Source organism: Macrotis lagotis, chromosome X, assembly GCF_037893015.1.
Source record: "Macrotis lagotis isolate mMagLag1 chromosome X, bilby.v1.9.chrom.fasta, whole genome shotgun sequence".
NCBI classification, from domain to species: Eukaryota; Metazoa; Chordata; class Mammalia; order Peramelemorphia; family Peramelidae; genus Macrotis; species Macrotis lagotis.
In genome coordinates, this window is record NC_133666.1 from 650,880,624 (window position 1) to 650,905,485 (window position 24,862).

The following is a 24,862-nucleotide window of genomic DNA, read 5'->3' on the forward strand; positions in this document are numbered from 1 at the left end:
TATTCCTACTTTTTTTCCTTGGATCAGATGGTGTCATTTTATTATAGATTTCTTTAGTTGTTGATTTTTTTTTTTTTTTTAGGTTTTTGCAAGGCAATGGGGTTAAGTGGCTTGCCCAAGGCCACACAGCTAGGTAATTATTAAGTGTCTGAGGCTGGATTTGAACTCAAGGTCCTCCTGACTCCAGGGCCAGTGCTCTATCCACTAAGCCACATAGCCGCCCCTGAGTTCTTGATTTTTTTAAAATCCAGAATTACTTTTGATATGCAAAATAATTTTCCTTTGAAACTGGCTCACAAAAGTAAAGAACAGAGAAAAATAATGCAATGCAGGGAGACAAAAGAAATGCACCAAGTCAACAAAAAATATCCTCTCGGTAAAATACATCTGCTTTACATGGAAAAAAAAAAAAACTACTCGAGATTTATACAGTGACACTGTCCGTAATTGTTTGGGATAAAAACCAACAGCAACTGAAAATGCAGGCTTAGTTCAGTAGATGTTTCCCACTGAGCTATGTGGCCAGACACGTGCTACCCAAAAAGCTTCCAAGCTGCACATCTACTCAGTCAGGGTTTTAGTATCAACTAGAACTAGTCAATGCTTAGGGGGTTCTGCTGAGCATTCAGTGTAGTGAAGGGTTAATATACCACATCTGATTTATTTTAGCAAATCTATATTTTCTATATATAATTATATAAAGTTAACTTAGTTTTTGAAATTTATTTGCAAATAAAAGTTTTTCACTTGGCCCTATGGTTTGTTACATGTTGGCTTGTTCTGAGGCTGGCCATGTGCTCCAATTTATATAAGAATTAGTTCATTTTACATAAAGCACCCACTGAGTGAGAGAATCTGTAATCGAAGGTGCTTGATCTATGTACAAAGAAAAATTAGGAATGATTTCATTATAAAAGGCTCCAAGAAGTCTGCCTTGTGTTTGTTTATTTAATTTTAAAATTGTAATGTTAGTCTTATGTATACAGACATAATTAAGTCATATCATTATAGGTTAAAGGGTGTGCATATGGTAAGACATATTTTGTTTTTACTGAATGATCCCCCCTATCCCAAAGCAAATATGAATAAAATTAGGTTAAATGTAAAAAACATAGAATGTCAGAACTGAAAGAGCCCTTAGAACAGAGAATGTCAAATCTGGGAGGGGTCTTAGAACAGAGTGTCAGAGCTGGAAGGTTCCTTAGAACACAGGATGGCAGAGCTGGGAGGACCCTTAGAACACAGACTGCCAGAGCTGGAAGGGCCTTCAAGACCATCTGGTTTGCACTGGCTCATTTGAAAAGCTTGAGAAAACCTTCCTTCCCTTCCTTACCCCACTCCAATTACTTGCTCTATCTCTCAGGGGAGGTTATGCTGATTGCCCCAGAAGGATAGACTCTCCTAGAGGACAATAAGTGACGTATTTTTGTCTTTCCATCCACTGGGCCCAGTCCATAGTAGGCACTGAATCAATGTTTGCTGAATGATCTGAATGCACCCATTGCAAGGCATAGACTGGCTGCCTTCTGGAGCAGAAGCCTTAACAGGCCAGGCACCCTCCCCGGCCCAGCAGAGGTGTTTCTTCTAGGTTGTGGCAGGAAGGAGCTGCCTTCTGCTTCTGGGGCATGGAAGCTCCATGGGCATGGGGGGGGGGGGCTGGGGGGGCACTCACCTGAATCTCCCGGGCGTGGTACATGATGATGAGACCCAGCAGGATGACGGTGGACAGGCTGATAAGGCATTTTAGTGTAAATGAATATGAAGACTCCTGGGAAGAAGAGAGAAATGGGTCCATGGTAGTTGGGGGGGTTGAGGGTAGGGTGGAGTGGTGGCTACATCCCACAAAGGACTGTAGATTTAGAGCCAGGAAGAACTTCAGAACACATGGATTACAATACCCTCATTTTAAAGGGGAGGAAACATCAAGTGACTTGCCCAAAGTCATATAGTGACTAATTATAAGAGGCAGGATTTGAACTCAGACTCTCCAATCCAGGACTACTTCCTAGACAGCAGCAAAGTCTTTCCAGCTTTTCCTTTTGGTAATGGGCTGGAGGCAGGTCTATGGAACAGGCCAGGCAAAAGAGGAACAACCTTTCATCAAAAGTCTGTGGCAGTGGAACATTCTAGCCTCAGGGATCCCTGTAAAATCTCAACATATATTTGTGGAATGGTATTCTTTGAGGTCTGGTGTTGTACAGAGAAGCACAGTGAGCTGGCAGTCAGAAGACCCAGCCCCACTGGGGACACAGTCACCTCTCTGGCTCTCTTCTCTGCTTTCTTCCATCCCCCTCACTGGGTGATGACAAAGAACTGGACCTTTCTGGGGTCCACCACCATTTGTTAGGACAAAGTGGGGTCTGTAATGCTTGTAGGCATCCCCAAGTTGTCAATCTTATCATTCCCATTCTGCAGATGGTGAAAGTGATTCTGGGAGGAGGAAACAGTTTGCCCATGATCACACAGGGAGTCTCTTCTCTTGACCACCTGGGTGGTCAGGTTGAGGGAAAAGCAAGGGGACATGATGCCCAGGGGTTGCATAGGCAGATAAGCAAACTGAAGACCAGAGAGAGTAAGTGATTGGTCTAAGATCACACAGCCTCTGGGGAATGAGGGCACTGCGGGGAAAGGACCTAGGGGGAGGTCCCTTCTCTCCTTTGATTATGAAAATCTGGGATCTTTCTTTTCCTTCTTCCTCCTCTTTCCTCTGGAGTCCAAAGGACTCTGCTTTCCTTCCCTGTCTTTTGGCTCACCTTTTGACTCTCTTAAGTAGAAATGGCTCATGTGAATAGTATACAATTGGCTCTTTCCTTGAGGACAAGGAGAGAAGATGGGCAGGATCTGAGCTGTTATCTCCCCTTGGTCTCGGCTCCAGATCAGCTCAAAAGGAAGGTCCCAGGGACCTAAGGGTCTAGTCCCACCCTGCTTTCTTCAGTTGAGAAAACCGAGTCCCAGAGACTTGATCAAGGTCACACAGGTAATAAAGACCACAAGTGGGATTGGAAGCCACATCCTCTGGAGTGGGGGCACTTTTTTCACTGACACCATCCTCTAGCTCAAGGCTTCTTAATCTTCATTGTATCATGGACCCCCTCTCTTCTCAGAAGAGATTTTAAACTAAGACAGTCTCACAGTTTGTGTAACGTAACCACTGAGGGTCTGATGTTTAACTTGGGCCACTGTGACTCACTCAAGTAATAAACTGAAGAGCCATACAAAAAGACAAAAAATAAAAACCGACCACATCTCAGTTAAAGGTCAGTAAAAACAAAGATGCCATTTTCCCCACTTCTAAGTTCACAAGTATCCTACCACTGATCCTTGGCCTTCCTGTGGGTTTGTGGGCCCAAGGATGAGAACCTCTGCTCTGGCCTATTCAATGCCAAAAATTTCCTGGGGTTCAAAGAGAAGGGATGGCCTAAGCAGGGAAAGAACTGGCTGAAGAGAGGGAACCCTGAGAAAACACTAGGGGGAAGAATACCTGGGGAGGCCCCAAATGATTCCACCATCAAGTCTCCTAAGAGACCAGACTCTGCTGGGGAGGATATCATACACACAACAGAAAACGGTACCTTGGTGTAGACGCCCCAGGACAGCTCTGTCTCCGTCACCATAACCACAATGCCAAACATGCCAAAGATAAGGGCGTAGTCACTGAGCCGCTTCCGCTTCTCAAAGAGGACCCGACGGTGCCCTAGCCGGTAGCCAATATTCTGAGTTCTCCTGGGGCCCCTCCGGGGACTTCGGTCTCCCTCTTCCTCCTCCTCCTCTTCCACTCGGTCATGCAGGCTGGCCGGGGATGCCCGCACCTGCTCCCCTTTAGACACAACCACTTCCAGGCCTGAGCTTCGACTGGTGCCCCCACCAACCAGGGCCTGCAAGGGCTGGGCCTCGGGTTCATGGACGGAGAAGCCGAGCCCACCTGGGGGCTGTCCTACACCCCCGTTATACCTGTAGCTGTTCATGGCTCTTGGGACAAAGGGGTTGGGCTCGTAGCTTGCTGATCTTGAGGCCACATGGCTTAGCCTCCCACTGTCGACACCAACCTGTGGGCAGCAAGGGAAGGCTGTGAGTCAGGAGGGCCCCACTGATGATGCAAGGCAGGGGTCATGGTCAAAGTGATCCAGGGGTAAGGTCCATTTGTCCTGCCCACCACTGAGGGCATTCCTGGTCAGGGATGAGGGGGCCAGCTGAGTGATCTTAGAGCGGTTGTCCAGTTCTAAAATCTCCACAACCCCTTCCAAGCCACTCCTTCTATGACCTTTGCATGCATCTCAACGGAATGAAATTCTTTTGATGCCAGCTTCTATTTCTAGGACTCTTTAAGCCTTCGAAGCACTGGGAGGGAGGTGATCAAAGGATCAGCACCTATACTGGGCAGGTGTGGAAACTGAGGCTTGGGAGGGGTGAAAAAGCCTTGCCACGGGGTCTTCCAACTGGTAAGAGCTAGGACGTGAACCCCCAGGTTTCTTGACTCCCAGGTCCACCTCATTCCACATTTTGCCAGATGATAATAGAATGGGTCACCCATTAATGGAAGTGCTCAAGTAGAGACTGAGGCACCGGCTGTCAGTCTCCTGCTCAGAAATGGAACTGAATAAATTTCACAAGTTCCTGGAATCCTGTGAGTCTGAGATTCTAGTCTCTATCTACGCACGGGGACAGGGGAGGGATCTAAGGGACCATAGGATCTGGAGCTGAAAGGGATTATAGAAGTCAGCAATCTGACACTCACATTTTACACACAAAGAATTGGAGATGTAGTTATAACTTGCAGATTCCTTTTATGCCAATTTCCTCAGTCTTTTGCTTGGCCAAGTTGGCTAATTTATGGGAAAGTTCCTGGTCCCCAAAATTACTCACCCAGGCTCCTAAACGAGAAGGCCTCAGAGATCTGAGAGACAGTCAGAAAAGTGCTCTAACGTCAACACGATTCACAGGGAATGTGTTTTAGGGTTTCCAAATGCTTCCTTAGAATGTTCCACTTAGGTCTAATTTAGAGCCTGCTGCTGCAGGACAAACTCACACCATTTATCTGGACTGGTCTCTGGGGATGGCACTTCCCTGTCCATCACAGAACCAGAGAACTTTTGGGTCAGAACCAGAAGGGACCTTAGATATCATTTATCTAGTGGACACCTGGGGAAGCTAAGGCCCAAGTGGAAGAGTCACTAAGGATATGATCATGGTAACAGAGTTGAAAGGGAGTTCAGAAGCTGTCCAGTCCTGCCCCTTCATTTTAACAGTTCAAGGCTACTCAGGTCCCAGATGAGGGACAGAGAAGACCAGGCCCCACATGACAAATTACAACCACGGACACCATGCCCGTCAACCTCCAATAGCTCGGGGTTGACAAGTCCAAGTGGTTAAGGTTCAACCAGGCAACTTTCCTAGGAGGGGAAGTTTGGGACAGATTTCTGGGGAAAAGAGTCCATGGCTTGGTGGGAATGAGGGTTGAGAATGCCAGGAGAGGGACAGGGTATGCTAGATGAGACAGGGAAGCAGGAGAGTAAAGTTGTTAGAGATTAAATCTTGGCATCAGGATGACTGCCTGCCCCGCAACATGGAGGGAGGAAGATGACTCTTTGCCAGAGAGAGAGAGAGAGAGAGAAACAGGGTGGAGGAAGGAAGCCTCTGAATAGGAAGCAGACACCTACTAGGTAAGGGCAGCTTTTTGCAAATGAAAGACACCTGGAGGCCCAAGTCAGGGGACTGTGGGTTCTGATATGACTTTGCCTGGACCTGACTTTCTTAGTCTCAGTTTCCCATCGTTAAAAAAGGTATAAGAACATTCATGCCACCTGGATATTGGATTACTCAGAATCACTTTGCAGAAGCACCTTGTAAACTAAAAAGCCGGGTGCCTATATGAGGGATGATTATGGGCCTGCCCAGCTCCTCAGCCAAACAAAGGGCTAATTATCCCTTCACTCCCTAGTCTCAGAACGACCTGTTAAAAATACTCCCAAGGTGAACAGGCAGAGATGTTGTTTTGCCTGGAAAAGGAACCAAAAAAGCCAGGGAAAGAAAACCGAAGCAAAAAGCTGGCAAGCCACGAGGAGAGCAGGAACACTTGTTACAAAGGACAAAATAAACCAGAACATCAGGGACAGGAAGTCCAGGCTCCTCCTCTTGCACAGGGAGAAACTGAGGCTCAAGGAACACAAGGGACCCGGTGCTCAAGGTCACTCCTGGAGGAGTGGGCTGGTAGCAAAGGTGGGGGGGACCAGCTCAGTTCTCTTGCTTCCCAATCTGTTCACCAGCGCATTCTCCCCTATTTACTGAATGTCTTTTCTATGCCCTCTGGCTCCCAGGTCCTTCTGAGCCTGGACAGAGCCCTCTCGCCCAGGAAATCCGAGGGTCCAATGGCCTTTCCCGGTTCTGTCATTCCTGAGTCTAGGGTTCTGTCACCCAGCAAAAACTGGGCCTTCAAGCCATACCCAGGATCCCGTGGGAGTCTCCCCAAGGCTGTGGCTGCTAAAGGGGCTTAACGAGAGGGGAGGAGGGGGTCGGAGGGCTGAGAGCAAGTGACCTTCCAGAAATACGTGGACAAGGCTGCCATTTGGAAACCTGGCTCCCCGCTGCCTTCCCTGGGGACACAGGGGGCTCCCAGCGCCCCCTCCCTTCCTGTGCCCCGAGACCCGCGGGGTTGGGGGCTTGGCTCGGGGAGACTCTACCGGAGTGACAGTCCAGTCCGACAACAGGACCGGGCTCGCCTGGAGAAGCCCCTCCCGCCCGGAGTCAAATGGGGAGGGGGGTCTGAAGCGACAGCTCCGCGTCGGGGCGGGGGGCGGGGGGCCTCAGTGGAGCCCCCCGCGGGGGCCGTGCGGAGGGAGCCGGAGCCCGCGCTGGGGCGGCGGGAGCCGAGGGGGCGCCGCAGGCCTGGGGGGGGAGGGACCCGCCCCCCACTCCACAAGGTCAAGTGCGGACCCCGGGGGCGGCTCCGACGGCTGGTCCTGTGCGGGGACGCGGCGCCGACTCGCCCAGGAGGAGGAAAGCCGGCCCGGGCCGGGGGCAACAACTTCCGCCGGGAGGAGGGGGCGCGGGGCGCTCCGCGGGGCCCCGGCCGCCCTCCGCCTCCAGACAAAGGAGGACGGGCTCTGCGCCGCCGCCGCCCGGGGCTCCCCCGCCGCTCCCCGGGGTGCCAGGCCCCGGGCCCCCCAGCCCCTCCCCCGGGCCCCCGGCCCGCGCCCCCTCCTCCTCCTACCTGCTGGAGCGGCGCCGGGCCGGGGCTCCAGGGGCGGCGGGCGGAGGGGGCGCGGGACAAGTTTCCGAGCGGCGCCGGGGGCGGCGGGGGCGGGCAGCGCCAGTAGCCCGGCGGCGGGCCATGGCCCGGGGACCCCGGGGAGCCCGGGGGGCGGCTGCGGGGCGGGCGCGGGCAGGGGGCTGCGGCGGGCGGCGGCGGCTGGTGCATGCCCTGCCCTGGCCCGGCCGCCCCGCCCCGCGCCGCCTCGCGCCGTCTCCGCCTCCGCTGGGGGCCGCAGCCGCCGCCGCCGCCGCCGCCCGCCCGACTGGGGCCCGCGCCCTCCCGGGGGCCGGGGGACGTCCGCGCCGGCCCGCTGATTGGCGGGCTCCGGCGGGCGCGAGCCCCACGTGACGCCCCGGGCCCGCCCCGGCCCCGCCCCCGGCTCCGCCCCGCCCCCTCCCCGCCGGGGAGCGCGGGGCAGCCTGCGGGGGGGGGGCCCGGGCCGCGTGCTCCCCGGCTCGGCGCCCCGGCCGGGCAGTGGGGCGCGGGGGGCCCCGGCTCGGGAGGGGAGCGCACGCCGCTTCCCCCCGGCTCCCTGGTGACCTTGGGGCAGTCACGGCGCCCGGGCCGGCCTCCGCGGCCCCAGGTGTCGGGGGCCCCTCGGGCCGGGCCAGCCGCCCGGGGCGCTTCTCCCAGCCCGGGCTGCCTCCGGCTCCTCCCAGCTCCGGCCCCCCGGGCCCCCCGGGCCCCCGCTCTGCGGGCTCAGGTCTCCTTCGGCCTCAGTCCAGGGTTAGGGGGGCTCCAGGAGGGGCAGGTCACTTGCCTCCGTGGCACAGGGGGCCCCGCACCCGGACCCCGGCTCAGGGAGGCGCTGGGCCTCGAGGCCGGGGCAGCCTCACCCCCTGGGCTCACTGGACTTTTAGCACAAGCCTGCCTGTGCCAGGAACTCAGTTTTAGAGCCGGAGAAGCCGCGGATCCCCAGGCCAGACCGCGGCCTCACTAGCACCCTGGCCTTCCAGGCTCCCCGCCGGATAGGGTTTCCTTCCACCACACCAAAGGGAGCCTTAGCTTGGTATCTCTTCTCTGCCCAGCTTCCTTCTTGCCGGTCTTCCCTCACCTCGTGCCCAGGTTGTCAGAGGGGCAGGTTCGGGCCATCTTTGGGGGGACGGAAGAGAGCCAGAAGCTCTCCGGGATCCGCTGCCCCACTGAGAGCCTAGCAGGGCCAGCCATTTATTGGCCTCGACCTTGGGTGAGATTCATCCAGGGTAAGCACAATAGGCAGGTAGACCTGCCTCTCCTTTCTCACTGGTGGGCTGAACTGTCGATCAATAGTGCTAGGAGAACAGCTTGTAACCACTCTCAAGGAGGTAGAAAGTGGGACAGGTTTGGGGGCCGAACCCCAGACCTCTATTTCCAGTGGTTTGGAGAGAATGGTTCCACTCTCTCTCGTTGGCCCTGAGCAAGTCTATCTACTCTGGCGGCCCCTTCTCTGCCAGTCTGGATCATACCTTCTTAGAATCTCATGAGAAGTTTGAAAGAGCTCTTAGAACACAAAACAGCTAAAGCCGGGAGGGCCTTTTGAAGAAATAAAATTTCAGAGATGGAAGAGTTCTTAGAATGCAGAACTGGAAAAGGATCCTCAAAATAGAATGTCAGAACAGAAATGGACTTTAGAATAGGCATGGTCCCATGGGACCAAATGGGGAGCAATGGGGAGCATTGCAGAGAGGCAGGGCTCAGTTCAATGGAAGGAAAAAGTTCTCTACCAATTGGAGCCATCCACACATGAAATGGGCTGCCCTGGAAAGTGGTACTTCTCCCTTACTGGAAATTTTCAAGAGGCAGCAGGATGACATCTGTCACAGATATAAACTGGGGTGGGGGTCTGGGGGGGAGAAGGAATTCCTAAACAAGAACAGGTTGGGGTAGCTGAACTTTGAGGACCCTCCCATATATGAGATTCTGTGACTCTGAGATGCTGTCGGAAGGGACTGTAGAACAAAGAATGTCAAAACTGGGAAGGCCCTTAGAATACAGGTTGTCAGAGCTGAAGGGTCCTTAGGACAGAATGTCAGAGTTGGGAGGACCTTAAAATAGGGAATGTCAGTGCTGGGAGGACCCTCAGAACATTGAATGTCAGAGCTGGGGGGGGGGTCCTTAGAACATAGTACCCCATCAAAATAAATGCATAAAGCTGATAGGGCTAGCTAACACACTGGATTGCAAAGGCTACATAAAAGTCTTGCCTGGTTAGAACACAGAGCTGCAAAAACTAATAAGATAAAATATACTAGGGATAGATGTCAGGTCTCACATCTGAGTTTGAAAATTGGACTTTACAAGGAAGAGACAAGGGAGGCAATTGTTAGGTAGCAGTTTGTCTGAAAAAGGATCTCCCTGCTTTCTTTAGTGGACTAAACTGATTATGAGCCAATATGGTAAGATGGTCTCCAAAACAATTCTTGTGATCTTGGGCTGCCTCAGGAAAGGGAGAAGTCCCAGGAGGGAGAAGGTGATGGTTCTGTTATACCATGTGTGGACTGGTCAGACCTCATCCGGACTCCTGAGACAAAGTGTGGCAGAATGGATGGAGTGTGTTGGGCCTGGGGAAATTGAAGACAGCTCAAATGAGATCATGTGAAACTCCAGATAAATGTCAGTTGTTATTATTTGTGATCTCATCCATTGCCATGGATTCCATTAGCACCGTTAAAGAAGATTCCTAAACCTCTGAAACTCTTCAGCAATGAAGCTCAAGCAAGTGGATCCTCAGAGTCAGAACCTGTTAGGCATTGGTGATACAAAGACAAATATGAGATGTCCTCACCCTCATGGACCTTCCATTCTACTAGGGAAATGATGGGAAAGCAAATTAATAAATATGAAGTAATTCCAAAAGTAAAGGAGAAAATGTAAATAAATAGGACAGAGAGTTTCAGACTGTGCTTTGAAGGGAACAGGAAATGAGGATGACGTACACGCTATATGGACCAGGAACAATCACACAAAAACTTCAAGGAGGAAGATGGAATATTACATGGGGAAGAAAGCTGAGGACAATTTGTACAAAAGGAAGAATATTATTAAAACAGACAGGAAGGGGCAGCTAGGTGGTGCAGCCCTGGAGTCAGGAGGATCTGAATTCAAATCTCACCTCAGACACTTAATAATTGCCTGTGTGACCATGGGCAAGTCCCTTAACCCCATTGCCTTAAATAAATATATATTTTTTTAAAATACCTAACAAAATATCGGACAAGCAAAGGAGACGGGATCCTCATTGCAAGGAGCTTTCAATACCAGGCTGTGTTTTGTCCCAGAGGGCAATGGGGCTTGGTGAACCAGGGAGTAAGACAAGGAGGTCTATATTTTAGAAATATCAATTTAACAGCTGTGGAGGCTAGGAAAAGAAGAGACTAGAGGCAAGGAAAAAAAATGAGAAGGTATTGAGAAAAGCTAAGAAACAATGAGGATATGAAATAGGGTAGAGGGTGAGAGGAGGAAAGATAGATGCTAGAGTTGGGAAGAGGGGATTGACAAGACTTGGCATGTGGATGGAAAAGCAATATTAGGATGAGGAGGCAAACCTTATGAGTTGGAACTATGGTGGTGATCTCAAAAAAAGTAAAGAAGTTTGAAGATGTGGGGGGAAAATATGATGAGTTCTGTTTCAGAAATGTGGAATTTGATAGGACATCGGGTAGATCGTGATGTAGGTAGGTCTGGAGTTTGCTAGAGAGGTTAGATATGTAGATGTGGGAATCTGTATGGAAAAGATACTCAGGTATACCAAAGGGAACTGATGTAATCACCATGAGAGGGATGAGGCCCCAGAATGGAGACTTTCAGGACAGCCACACTCAGTGAAATTGAGAAGGATGATGACCCAGTAAAGCAGAGTGAGGATAAGTAGTTACACAGGTAGGAGGAGAATCAAGAGAGGGAAGCATCTTAGAAACCAAGGGAGGAGAGAATACCTGACAAGAGGGGCGTGGCTAACATTGTCAAAAGTTATAGAGATGCAAAGGAGAAAGAGGACTGAGAAAGACCACTGATTTGAATAGTGAAGAAATTGATGGTGACTTTAAAGATAGGAGTTTCAGTCTAGTGACAGCTTTGGAGAATGGATCACAAGGGATTGAGAAACAGATGAGGAAACTGAGATAATTAGTACAGGAAACCCTTTCAGGTTATGGAAGAGAGAATAAATATACTATAGGACAAGAGCATGAGGGGACTACAAGGCCAGGGAACTTAAAAAAAAAAGCAATGAGAGGCAGCTAGGTGGTGCAGTAGATAGAGCACCAGGCCTGGAGTCAGGAGTACCTGAGTTCAAATCCGACCTCAGACAACTTAATCATTTCCTAGCTGTGTAGCCTTGGGCAAGCCACTTAACCCCATTGCCTTGCAAAAACTTTTTTAAAAAAAGGCAATAAAAAAATGTGGAACTCAAAAATTTACAAAAAATGAATGTTGAAAACCATCTTTGTATGTAATTGGAGAAAATAAAATAATAACATATTAAAAGAGGGTTATGAGGGATCAAGGGAGCAAACTCTCTGGAGGATCCAGAAGGGAATGGGATTGAGGCCATATAAGTAAAGGAGTGGGCTTTAGCAAGAAGGGTCACTTTAAAGACTGGATCACAGGAGAGAATGAGGAATGATGGTTTTGAGGCATGATGTAGATGAAGAGGTGGATAGAGGGCTTCTTTTCTCCATGGAGGAGGAATTTGGGGTAATCTACTGAGAATTGAAGGCTTTGAGGAGAGAGAAGGTCTAGAAGAGTTGTATGGAAATTTTGACAAGCAGTCAATCATGGAATAATAAAAGCACTGTGTGCCACCTTGAAGGCCAAGTTGATATAGGGCAAGAGGGCAAGGGATTCAAGAGTTAATTGCTGAATTAGTCAACCATAGAGCCAAGACAAGGAAAACAGGGAAATGAAGTCAGTTTGGGGTGGACTAAAAGAATTGGGAGTGGTGGGTGGAGAGAGCAAGAAGAGGGATGGGAGAAGTTAGAGAGCAGGAAGGTAGCACTGATCAGAGAGAGGGCTTTTAGCATTCTCCATCAGGGAAGAGGAACAATTCTAGGTTATTGTCAAGCCACAGGGATGGCTATCCCTGTGTACAAATGAGTTCGTTTCCTATTTCCATCTGCCTATCAGACATCTTCACCTGAAGATCCTGCTGGAAACGCAGCAAGTTCAAGGGCAAACTTATTTTTTATTTCCTCTATCCCTTTCTCCTGATGCTCCTCTCTTTTGTCATGGGCACCAGCACTCTCCCACTCTCCCTTATTCAAAACTTTGCTGCTTTCTTTGACTTTTCCCTCTCTTACTGCTCAAGAGCAACAAAGTGATGATGAGGATAATGATCACTGACATTTCTATATTCTGTTAAGGATGGCAAGGTACTTAATATCCATTATCTCATTTAAATCTCAAAAGTTTGAACTATTTGGTGGGGACTTCAGGCCCTAGTTATTACTCACTTTGAAGAGATGGGGAAAGTGAGGGACAGAGGTAACTTCAGACTCCAGGGAGAGTTCAACACTCTACCTTACCATACGAGCTCATATTTATGCCCCTTACCTCTGCTCTAGCCCTATTTACAGCTTCCTCCCAGGAACTGGGGCTGAACTCTGCTCTGTCCCTGGTCCTGATTCAGGGCTCCTGCCATCTCAGCCCTTTCTAATGCAGGCAGTTCAGATTCTTTTGTTTGGCATTCGAGAGTTTCCAACAATCTGATGCTAATAAACCTTTTTGGTTAACACTTCCAGCCCTCCACAGATACTAAACTCTACTCCATGCATGCACATTTTGGGTCAACTAGGCTAATATGTGCCTGCCAAATAGGCCACTGGATTTCTTGTCTCTGGGTTTTTGCTTACTATTATACTATATATACTATTATTCCTTTTGCCTTCACTGTCTTTTTCTCTGCTCCATCCCACCCCAAACCTTCCTCTCAAGGTAATTATGTGCAGAAAAATTGGGAAGCTTTAATATGCAATACATTTCTTAGCAATTATGTAGTAGTAATAGTTATAATTATAATAAAAATTATTATTATTATCATCATCATCACTATTACTCTGGTCACAACTGATTATCTCATGTCTGTAGGAAATGCTCAGTGAGGAAATCATCATCATCATCATCATCATCCTTACTATTACTTTGGTCACAACTGATTATCTCATGCCTGTAGGAAATACCCTCTTGTGATAAGCATCAGGCCTATATCTTAGCTTTAAAGAATGGTCTAGGGTCCAGAGAAGTCAAGAAACTTGACCAGAATTACCCAACTAATTTTTAATAGAGGGAGGTCTTTCTGATTCCAAGCCTGGCTTCCTATTTACTTACCAGGCTGCCTCTTATAAGTTTTCATTAATAATAATAATATTAATAATATCTAACATTTATATAAGGCTTTAAGGTTTACAAAGTGCTTTATAAATTTTGTTATCTCATGTGTTCCTTATAATAACCCTGGGAGGTAGGCACTACTAATTATTCTAATTTACAGATGAGCAAACTGAGGCAGGCAGGTAAAGTAGCTTGCACAGGGTTTTGAGATAATAAATAATAACAATAATGATACTGATGATAAGTACCTATCTAACCTTTAAAATCCAACTCAAATGGCACTTCTCTGGATGGATCTGACATTCACCCAGCATTTTTTTTAACCTCTCTAACACATTTGACACATAATGTCCTGATTCAGAGTCAACCGTATTGGCAGTTTAACCTTCCACTGGAGAGCAGGAACCTCAATGAATCTTGTCTGGACTCTGTATCTCTGATACCTTTCCTAAGCCCATCCATCTCAGGGCTCTGCACCAACCTCAACAACAGCCTCACCTCTTTCTGCCCCTCCCAATCTGTAAAATGAAAGGTTCAAATTACAATGTCTCTAAGGTCTCTCCTGGCTCTGACATTTCTGTGATTCATTTTATGGATAATAAACATGCAAGGAGTGAATTTAGTTTTGTTTTTGGTAAAAATGGTGTCCTCTTCCTTCTCTTCCTTTAGAAATGACTTGTACCACCTTTAGCTTTTTTCTTTCAACCCAGGGGTATCCCAACTATTAACCTTTGATGGATGGATAGGGAAACAAGTAAAGGATGGAGAGGGAAAGGCCCTTCATCACCCCAATCTCCCCTCTCCTGGGCTGGCTGGGCAACCTAGTGGTTGTGAGGGCTACCCAAGCATAGAGGATTTCAGAGCCCCCCTGAATGGGGGGGTTTTCTCTCCCAGTTGGACACTCTCTGGGGTTGTCCCTTTCTCCTTTTCTCTCTCCTTCTTGTTCTAAAAATAGCACTGAGGCTCTTCTGAGCCCTCCCCAGAGCACGGGGCCAGCGTGGAGGAGCTGCAGTCATTGGATAGGATTCTTCCCTTCCATTTTGCTCATGCAGCACCCCTCCCTTCTCTACCTACAGGTGGGCTCCCTCCATCATGTTCCTTACCTCCCTCCCCATCCCTGCTCCCACTTCTCAATCATCCTTCCTCTCCCACACTCCCACCTGGGGAGGTGAAGACAAAACAGCAGAATGGAGGGAGATTTGGGAGGTCATAGTCTGTGCAAGAAAGACCTGAGAGGAGAGAATGGGGGACATTTGAGGGATCACACAAGGATGTATTTGAATATGGGTGTATGAAAGAATAAGGGTGGATATAAGAGACACCACAGAAGTGTGTGGCAGAGAGAGAACCTGGGGCAGCGTGAGAGACTGTGGGTGTATCTAAGTGAACAGAGTATCAGTGTGTAAAATAAAAAGAGAACATGGGTGTATGAGATAAGGGAACATGGAAGGATGTGTGAGAGAATGTGGGTGTGTTAGGGGTCTGTATGTATGTGTGTGTGAGAGAGTGAACATGAGTGTATGTGAGAGTTCAAGAGCATATATAAGAGAAAGAAAGTAGATGTTTGTGAGAGGAACAGCAGAAATGTGTAAGAGGATCTGTGTGTATAAAAAGAGGACATAGGTGCTAGTATGTGTGTATATGTGTGAAAGAGAGAAAGATATATGAGAATACAAAAATACATGTGAGAGAGAACAAGGGTTTGTAAGAGGAAAAACATAAGTGTATGTTGTATATGTTTTGTGTGTGTGTGTGTATGTGAGTGAGAGAGAGATCAATGGTGTGTGTAAATGAGAAAAAATAGGGGCGTGTGTGGGACAGCATGGGAGTATGTGAGAGAACCCAATAGAGTGTGTGAGAGAACAATGGATATGTGAGATAGAATGAGGTGGGGTGTAAGAGAACACAGGATAATGTGTGTGCTTGTGATTTTGTGTGTGTGTGTGAGAGAGAGAGAGAGAGAGAATATGGGATATGAGAGATCCATTCTTGCTCTTTCACATATATTTGTGTTCTCACATTCTTGTTCTCTCACACATTTCCTTTTACATACCTGTGTTCTTTGTCTCACAAACACACATCTCCCTCCCCTCCTCCCTTCCCTCTTTTTCTCTCTTATCCCATCTATTTTTCTTTAACTGTCTTTCTCTTTTTCTCCCTCTTCTCTCATCTCTGATCTATCTTCCACTCTTCTCTGCTCTCATTGCTTACTTTCATCTTTCTCACACTCATTGTGAGAAAAAATGTGTATGTATGTATGTATGTGTGTGTGTGTGTGTATGAGAGACAGAGTCTGAGAGAGAGAGAGAGAAGGGGAGGGAGAAGGAAAGAGGGAGAAAAAAGAAAGATACAAGAACAAAGGCAATATGAAAAAGAAGGTGGGCATCTATGTGAAAAATATGGAGGTATGTGAGTGACAGAACACAGGGATATATGTGTGTGTGTGTGTGTGTGTGTGTGTGTGTGAGAGAGAGAGAGAGAGAGAGAGAGAGAGAGAGAGAGAATGGGTGTGTGAGAATACAAGTGGTTGGGTGTGTGTCAAAGAAACAAGAGTGTTTAAGGAGAGACTATGACAGTGTGATAGTGAGAGAAAGAATATATAAGGCTATGTGAGAAAGATAAGGAGGGGTGAAAAAAAGAAACATAATTGTGTCTATGATAGAATGAGGGTGTGTGATAGGAAATAGAAATCAGAGAGTGTAAGAGAGAGGACACAATGCTCTATGGGGGTGTGTGTGTATGTGGGTGTGTGTATGTAAGAGAGAGGAGGGGAGGGGGAGAGGGGGAGGATGCTAGAAGATTCCAATGAAAAAGAACACAGGGTTAAGGAGATAGCCAAGGGCACCAAAGGGTTGAAAGAGAAGGAAAAGGTAGGGTTTTGTGTAAGATTCCACATGTGTAGGTGCTGGAGATAGTATTCACATGAACAAAGCAACCAGAGGGTGTGAGAAGGGTTGAGTTGTGTGAGTTCTGTGCTGGCCAGGAAACAGAGTAAGGAAAGATGCTGAGTATATAAGGATGCATGTGTATATGTGTTCAAGCACGTGTGAGTTGGTGTGTGTTTTATGGGAAGGTTCAGGGGGAAAATGTGGTGAGAGGGTGACAGAAGTGTGTGCGAGTGTGTGTGTGTGTGTCTGTGTGATGCAGAAGGAGGAAAAGAAAGCTAGATGGGGTCTTAGGAACCAGCAGCTCCAGCTCCCCAATTTTGTAGGGCAAGAGAAACAGGCTAAGGGAGTGAAGGAGGGCAGTTGCTCAAGGTCACAGACAACAGCAGGATCCGGGTCTGCAGACTCCCAAGCCAGGGCTCTTCCCTTCCTCCCACTCCCCTCCATGCACCCTCCCTCCCCTGCTCACCCCGCCCCCCGCTCTTGACAAGCTGGCTGGTGCCTGGGCCAGTTTGGGGAGGGGCCTTTCTGCGGGGGTCCCCAGCGGGGTCCATCAGGGCTGACTCTGCCTCTTTCTTCCTCCCCTCCCCATAAGCCCCCGGCCTCTGCGCCTCCAAACAAGCCCCCCGGCCGACCCCGGCGGGCCGCTAGATGCCTTACCTGCTCCGTGCTCATCGGCGCCTGCTCGCAGACACCCGGAGAGAGCGAGCCCGGCACCCCCGGGGCCAGCCCGCGCCCCCGGGCCCCGGGCCCCGGGCCCCGGCCGCGCTCTCACGGCTAACAAGTGCCCCCTCCCGGCGCGCCCGGCGCTGCCGGCGCACCTGCGGCCATGGCCGGCCCGGGCCGCCTCGCGGGCTGGACGGCAGCCGTCAGCGGCCTCCTCTGCTGCGGGCTGCCATGCCGGCCGGCCTCTGCCTGGCCCTAGGAGTGGCCCCCCGCACCCCGCTCCATGGCCGGGCCCTCCGCCCCCGGGCGGCTGCAGGTGGGGCCCCGCGGGCCCCGCCCCGCCTTCCTGGTCCCGGCTCGCCCCGGGGTCGTGTGGTGGGTGGGGGGTCTGCTTTGTGCGGGTGGGGGGCCCCCGCGGCCCCGGGCCGGGCGCCGTCTAGGGGGGCGGAGGCGGCTGCTCCTGGATGGCGCGGAGCCCTGCCTTCATGCCACCCTTCCCGGACTCCGGGGTCATCTGCGGGTGGGGGAGGGGGCCGGCCGCCGTGCCCACCGCCGGCCCCCGAGAGCGCCTGACACGCGGCCTGCGGCGGGGCGCAGCCCGGGGCCTCCCTGCGCAGGCCCCCTCCGGCCCTCCATGCACCTGGCCGGCGGGACGGCGCCGAGCTGGGGGGGCTCCCCGGGGACTTCCCTCCGGGGGGGCCCTAACTTCAGTCTGGGGTCCCCACGGGCCCCGGCCCCAGGCCCGCCCGGCTCCCGCGCCGCCGCGGCAGGGGGGGGGGCGGGGAGGGCTTCCTCCGGGTCCGGGCGCTCCGCCCCTCCCCCCGCACCTGCGGGTCCGCGCGCGCAGGAGGGGAAGCCCCGGCTCGTGAGCCCGGGGCCCTCGCGCAGGCGCCGAGCGCGCCTGGCTTCCCCCGAGCGCGCGAGGGGCCGCCCCCGCAGCCTGTCAGCCGAGGCTCCCGGTCGTCATGGCAACGGGCAGCCCCGCGGTGGGGAAGCGCGTGCGGCGGGGGGAGGGGAACCTCCAAAGCACGCACGAGAGCCCCCCCCCCCCCCCCCGCCGCGGTGCGGGCCTCCTTTCAGGAAGTCAACACTTCAGCCCCGCTCCGGTTTAAGCCGGTTCCCCCCCCCCCCACACGCCCCCGCCAGACAGACTGCGGAGAGGGGAAGGGGGCGGGGGGATTCCCCGGGCCGGGGGCGGCGCATGCGCGTGGGCCGGGGATTCCGCACGGAGGATGCCGCAGTGCGGGGGAGGGGCGCCGGGAGGCCCCCTCACGTCGGCAGGGGCGCCCCGAAAGTCTTCCCTCGCCAGACTTCCCCGACGCACGTGCGCGGCCGCGAGTCTGCGCGGCCGCCCCTGCCGCCACGCCGGGCCCCGCGGGGCCGCCCCGCGTCTCCCGCGGCCCCGCGCCCCCCGCCGTCGCTCCGCTCCTTTGTCCCCGCGCCTCCCCCTCCTCCCCGCATTCCCCGCTACGTCACCGCAGCCCCTCCCCCTCCCCCTCCGCACGAAGGGAAGCCCCGGCTCGTGAGCTCGCGCCCCGCGCAGGCGCCCTGCGAGCCTGGCTTTCCCCGGCTTCGGCCGCCCCCGCCTGCCGGCCGAGGTGCCCCGTCGCCATGGCAACGGGCAGGCCCGCGGAGACGAAAGGGGGTTGCCCGGCCTTTCCCGGAGCTCGCGGCGCAGCACCCCCACCCCACCCGCGGGGATCAATAATTTATCCTCGCTCCGGTTCCAGCCGGTTTCCCCCACCGCCTTCGCGGCCCGGACTGCGGAGGGGGCGTGCGCGGGGATTCCCCCGTCCCGGGCGGCGCATGCGCACCGGCCGGGGATTCCGCCGAGGATGCCGCAGTGCGCGGGGAGGGGGCGGGCGGCTCCCGGCGCACGTGCTGCGGGGCCCGAGTGACCGGGCCGGGCCGGGGGCAGCGGGGCGTGTCTGCCCCCCGCCGCCGGGTCCGGCCCGGGGACCGCCCCGGGGACACGGGGGGCGCCCCGAGGCCCGGCTCGCGGCGGGGATGGGCCCTGGGCCGGATCCCGGCTAGGGAGAAGGGGGTCCCCTCCCCCGCACCCCAGCGCGGCCCCCCAACAGCCCGGGCCCTTCTCAGGAGGGGCCAAGGGGTGCCCGACACCTCGACTGCCTGGCAAGGGGCCCTGAAAACTCCCGGGGTCCCACAGGGCAAATGCAGCAGCCCGGCCCCGCCCTCGAGAAAGGACAAAAGCCCTTGGTGGGCGCAGGCTTGGCATTGCCGGGGCCCAGATGGCACAGGACTGGGGGGGCTCTCCCTTGCCAAGTGGTGGCCGTTCCCGTTTCTAGGCCGCGCCCTGGAGGCTGCGGTGCGGAGGCAGGAGCTGCAGGGCAGAGGCTGGCAGCCCTAGGTTGCCAAGACCCAGGAATCTTGGAACACCACTGGGGGCAGGGAGGGGAGGGTGGACTAATACCTCTAGGAGTCCAGGTCCTGGCTACTGATATTGGGAATGGAAAAGTAAAAGTTAAAATTACTTGTTATGGAAAATAGGAATACCGCCCCAAATCTTTCATTGGCTGAAGTAGCTCAGATCTGTTGCCCACAACCCCCAGTGGGAATCAGTGGGCCCCACGAGAAGGCAGTCTGACCTGGCTCCTGGGAGGCCAGCTTCACTGTTTGTTACTGAACCTGTTTAGGAGGAATCGGGCACATGAACAAGGTTGGCAGAAACCCTGTGGAAGGTGGATGTGGGGCATGCTGTAACTAGTCTAGCCAACCAGCCTGGAGGGGCTTCAGGGAGGAGGGAGCAGGGGCCCGACCTGCACAGATGGGGAGTCAATTCTCCTCAGCAATAACAAGCAATAGGGGAGGGAAGGCTGGTTTTATCTAAGTGTATGTATCCTTCAGCATGACTAGGACAGGCTCAACGTCACAGTGTATGGAGAGGAAGAGAACCCCTCCGTTGCCTTGCCAAAGTCAGTGAGGTCTGAGAAACTGATGTTGAGTTTTGCGGCCCTGCAGATGAAACTAAAACTGTATTCCCTCCCCACCCCCAAAAGGGAGAGGGAGAGATAGAGATAGAAAAAGAGACAGAGAGACAGATAGGGGACAGGGAAACCGGGATGGGGACCCTTCTGCCCTGGAGAGAAAGACAGAGCCTTGTTCCCAGGGAGGCAGCAGGAAAGGCCAGAAAGCAGAAATCTTGGGCAGGTGGTGACTCCTCTTTTAATCAGTAGTGCTAAGAACAGGGGAGGGAAATGAGTTTTTAAAAATGCCACTGGTTCTATTTAGGCTGTGTTTCCCTGAATGGGAGGCCCTGTGCCCCAGTGGTCCAGACTAGACGGGGGCCCTCTCTTCCCTGCCTGTTCCATCCCCCAAGTTCTATTTCTGGGCATTGTAGGCCAGGGTCCGCTGGTTCATGGGGTTGTCAGGGGACCTCATCCACTCCTTCTTCAGCAGCTGTTTCAGCTGGGACAGACGCATGTTGGGGTTCTCCTTCTTCAGTCTAGGCAGGTGCAGCTCCTCAAAGGCAGTAAAAGCAGCCTTCATGCGGCGCTCGGGGTGGCGGTCAGAGTCATCATTAACACTAGAAGGAGATGTGGTGGGGGGTTGGAGGTGAGGCCAGAGAGGGCCACAAGCTCCCCCTCCCAAGCCCCAGCCCTGAGGTACAAGGTCACCACGATCCCCACCTTGCTGCCCCGCTCCCCTAGACTCCCCTAAGAATCCCCTGGGCACCTGAGCACAGCTATGGCATCTTCTATCGTTCTGGCTTCCACACTCCCCTCATCAGACACCCGGCGGTTGACGTTCTCCTCCAAGGGGACTTCTAGGTGACTTTTTGGCTTCTCCACTGTCATAGAATGTATGGATGGAGGTTATTGTGGCTGGCAGGTGGACAAGGGGGTCGTAGTATGAGGTGAGCTGGCAGCTCTGAGGGAGCCGGTCTGCCCCAGTAGGATGGCAGATCTTCAAGGGCAGTTTTCCCAGCACAGGGCCTGGCATATGCCCCAAACTTAATGAATGTTTTTTCTGAGTTGAAATAAAAGCTGCTAAGTTGTGTCTGTCTCCAAAAGGTGGATGTACACAAAGCTAAGTGCACTTACTCTTCCAGGCTCTCTGCCTGCATCGACCACCCTTCCCTTGGGGACCCCTAGCTGGGCTTCTCACCCCCCTCTAGGCAGCCATTTGCATCATGCTCCAGAGCCGCCTCAGGCAGGGAGCTGGGTTGTCTAGTGGGCCGGGGGGGAGGACGTTACTCATGTAGCCCTGTCAGGTTGCTGGGGCCTAGGACCCTGGTCATCTGCCTTTGCCCAGCTTCTAGAGGGTATGGAGCGGGTGCCCACAGGGGCCCCCTGCCGTTGGCTCTTTTTAATGAGGACCTCTGGTCTCTCCTTAGGCTAGGAAGCATTACTCCTGGAGGTAGCCCAATTCAGGGAAAGAGAAAAGGATTCAAAGAACTGAGTTCAAATCAGATGACAACTTATCAGCCATGTAACTTTGGTCAAACACTGTAACTTAGGGGATGATCAGTGGATTAGGCCTTAATGTCCTCTTGAATATAGTGAAGGAACTGGGTTGGCTGGCTTGGGCATCTGTGCTGGCGCTGGTGCCCCCTTGTCCTGTTGTGGCTTTCCCCATGCACTCACTGTCTCCTGACTGGGCATCTGCCCTGGCTGTGCCCACAACCTGGGATACCCTTCCTCCTGGCTTCCTTTATGCCCCCCCTAAAATCCCCTTTTCTGTAGGAAGCCTTTCAGATTCCCCTCAATGCTAGAGCCATCCAACTCATCTTGTGGGGTTTGTTGACAAGCTGTGTCCCTCATTAGACTGGGAGCTTCACGAGAGCAGGGATTCTTGTTTTTCTTTGTATCCCCAGTATTTAGCATGGTGTCTGTTGACTAAACGCCTCCTTCTCTCTCTCCCTGAGTGGTAGGGGAGTGGACTCCTCTGGGATCACAGTGCGGGGTTCTGGGATCAGGAGCCTACCTGTCTCCTCATTCTCTTTCTGTTGCTGGTCTCGGCGGAGTGTCTCCTCTATCTGGGCCCGGGTCACTTTGCCTGGGGTCAGGGGCTTGGGTGACTTGCCCTTCAGCTTGGAGTCTTCTTCTTCCAGCAGCCTTTGCAACTCTTTCTTCCGTTCCAGCTGCTCTAGACGGCGCTTCTCCTTCTCCTCCTGTGGGAAGAGAAGACAGACTCTGGTCAATCCCAGGGAGCTCAGCTTCTACCACACCATGCCTGTATGGCAATCTTGTGCTAAGGCTAACTGGGTAAGAACCAGCTAAAGAATATGCAGAGGGAGATGGTACAGGGGCGTCAGGCCAAGGAAGGGCATGTGGGCCCAAGATGACAGAGACAACTGATGTCCACAGTCACTGAAGAGCTGTCTAAGAAACAAACTTAGGTTCGATGGAAACAAAAACTTCCTAGCAGTTAAGACCAGAATGTCCCCTTAAGAGGGGATGGGTTCCTTTTACTCAGTGACATTAATAGGTTCACACTTGAAAGAGAAGAAGGACCTCGAGTACAAAAATATTTACAGCAGATTTTTTTTTAGTGCCAAAGAATTGGAAGTGCTAGGGGGATGGCTGCCCAGCTGTGATAGAGGAATGGAACAGAAGAAAACTGTGCCACTGGAAATGAGGGAGGGATGGATCATTTCAGAGAAACCAGGTCAGCCTTTGATCAACTGATACGGTGAAGCCGGAGCAAAACCAGAACAATTTCAAGCACAACTCTGAAAGATTTAAGAACTCTGATCAAGGAGCCATGATGCTACTCCCCCCGAGAGGGAACCGACAGACTCAGAATGCAGATGCAGATGCAGTCACAGAGCTTGTGCAGATGTTTGTTAAAAGGGTTCTATTTCACTCTTTGTGTGGGGGAGTGTACGAGAGTAAACAGATTTTAAAAAGCCAATGGTTTTGTCCTCTTACTGCAGGTGTTCAAGCAAAGGAGGTAAGAACAGGCTGGAGATCAATCAATCCATCAGCATGTATTAAGGGTCTACTCTGGGCCAAGCTCTGTGCTGGCCCTGGGATCCTTGTACAAAGAATGAAACAATCTCTGCTCCTAATCCCAAAACGCTGAAATTCTAGTGAGGAATAAAAGACACAGATAAATCTATAAAATGAAAAATGACAAACAGGGGAACCTGGTTATACATTAGAAGAGGAATGTGGGTTAGGAGGGCAGCAGCTGGGAAGATGAGGAAAGGGAGATTACAGAAGACATTCTTCCTCTCTGTCATGTCTGGAATAGCAGGCCTGGTGTTACCTGCCAGCTGGGACATTCTGAGACTGAGAGGGGGCCCTGGGCTGGGGCCAGGACAGTCAAGCTAGCAAGTGAGCCTGCAACGGGAAGGAGCAAGGCAAGTATTACCCTCTCCCCATATGAGGTCGGAGGAGGAATTGTCAAGAGAATGGGAGAGACTGGAGAAAAGAAAACTGCAGGCAACTTGAAGGGTGATGCCTTATTCATTTGTGCATCACGTAAACTTGTAGATGTTGTGGTAGATATAGATCCTAGAATGTCTGCTGAACGAATGACTGTGAACAAGAAATAACAGAAATGTTTGGGGGCAGCTAGGTGGTGCAGCAGATAGAGTACCAGCCCTGGAGTCAGAAGGACCTGAATTCAAATCCAGCCTCAGACACTTAATAAAATGTTTGGTCTAGAATCTCCCACCCCACTCCATCCCTACTCTCTGGAAGAGGTTTATTCTGATTGGCTGTGGGGCTGGGTACTCTTCCAGGATCAACAGAAAGAAATTATGAAGAAAAGTTTCAAGTCATTTAAGAAATAAAATTATTTAACAATGATTCATTCTGCTACCATTTTTTTTTTAAAACAGGAGAGGACCAAAATATGTCTGTCTTGAGCTAACCTGAAAGAGCTTATTCCGCATGATGAAGTCAGGGCCCCTCCTGTCACTGAACCATCATTTCCCACCTAGCTATTCACCTGGACTTCATCACAATCTCCAGAAATCTCATCAGCTTGCAAGATCACCAGCTCATACCTCTGTAGTACTCCATGAGCTTGAGGTCCTTTTCTCCCTCTGACTAATGAAGGAAGACACCATGGAAAGTCCTTCCCAGACCCAACATTGAAGATAGGGACCCAGGGCAGCTACCTGCAGGACTTCTGGCTTCATAGTGTGCCTTGGGCTGGGGATGCTGCTGCCTCCTCCTTCCCTCTCCCCTTTCACCTTCTTTCCACATGTGCTTTCCACTGTTAGACTGGGAGCTCCTTGAGGGCAGGTACCCTCTTTCACCAGTACCTGGCTCACTGCCTGTTACTTAGCAGGCACTTAAATGTTTATTGATGGACAAACCACTAAGCATCTCCTCTCTGCACATCACTGTCACAGAAAAGTACATCATGATCCATGTCCTTAAAAAACTCTATCTAGTAAGGGAGCTAATAACACACAAGTGATATGATTACAAGACAAAATACAGGAAAGGGCAGAAGAGGAAGAATAAAGTGAAAGGAAAGCTGAGGAGTTAATGTCAGAAGAGTAGAATTGGGAAAGCAAAGATTTATGTGCACTGGACTTTAGAGATGCAGACTCACTAACTCATTTGACAGAGGCTGAGGCCCAAGGAGGTTAGCCAGTTCATCCAAGACTACAGAGATAATAAGTACTGAACTTGACTCCAAATCCAATACTTTTCATTTTTCATGCTTTCTTTTGGTGGGGAGGGGAAGGGATAAGTTGGAAGGGAAGTAGAAAATAGTCCATTCTGGTTGGAATGTAAGAATAATAATTAGCATTTTTATAATGCTTTAACTTCCA

General features: G+C 51.9%; 2 protein-coding genes across 5 annotated transcripts in view; both read right to left on the bottom strand.

The window, feature by feature from the left end:
- Window positions 1-17,970, bottom strand: part of KCNN1 (potassium calcium-activated channel subfamily N member 1) — a 36,386-nt gene extending 18,416 nt beyond the window's left edge. For 2 of the 3 annotated variants that reach the window (XR_012472152.1, XM_074204843.1), the window contains exons 1-3: window positions 17,101-17,970; window positions 3,573-4,046; window positions 1,673-1,768 (exon numbers count right to left, since the gene is read on the bottom strand). Coding sequence is in view for 2 of the 3 variants with exons in the window: in XM_074204843.1 (XP_074060944.1) it covers window positions 1,673-1,768; window positions 3,573-4,046; window positions 17,101-17,115 (585 nt within the window). In the remaining variant the exon portion in view is untranslated. Of the gene's footprint in view, window positions 1-1,672; window positions 1,769-3,572; window positions 4,047-7,207; window positions 7,415-17,100 lie in introns of those variants that run through there. The other variant, XM_074204842.1, reaches the window with a different exon arrangement.
- Window positions 17,971-19,527: 1,557 nt separating this feature from the next.
- Window positions 19,528-24,862, bottom strand: part of CCDC124 (coiled-coil domain containing 124) — a 40,371-nt gene continuing 35,036 nt past the window's right edge. Inside the window, exons 3-5 of one of the 2 annotated variants that reach the window (XM_074204852.1) lie at window positions 22,051-22,237; window positions 20,800-20,914; window positions 19,528-20,650 (exon numbers count right to left, since the gene is read on the bottom strand). In XM_074204852.1, the coding sequence (XP_074060953.1) occupies window positions 20,446-20,650; window positions 20,800-20,914; window positions 22,051-22,237 (507 nt within the window). In that variant the 3' untranslated portion in view covers window positions 19,528-20,445. The remainder of the gene's footprint in view (window positions 20,651-20,799; window positions 20,915-22,050; window positions 22,238-24,862) is intronic. The other variant, XM_074204851.1, reaches the window with a different exon arrangement.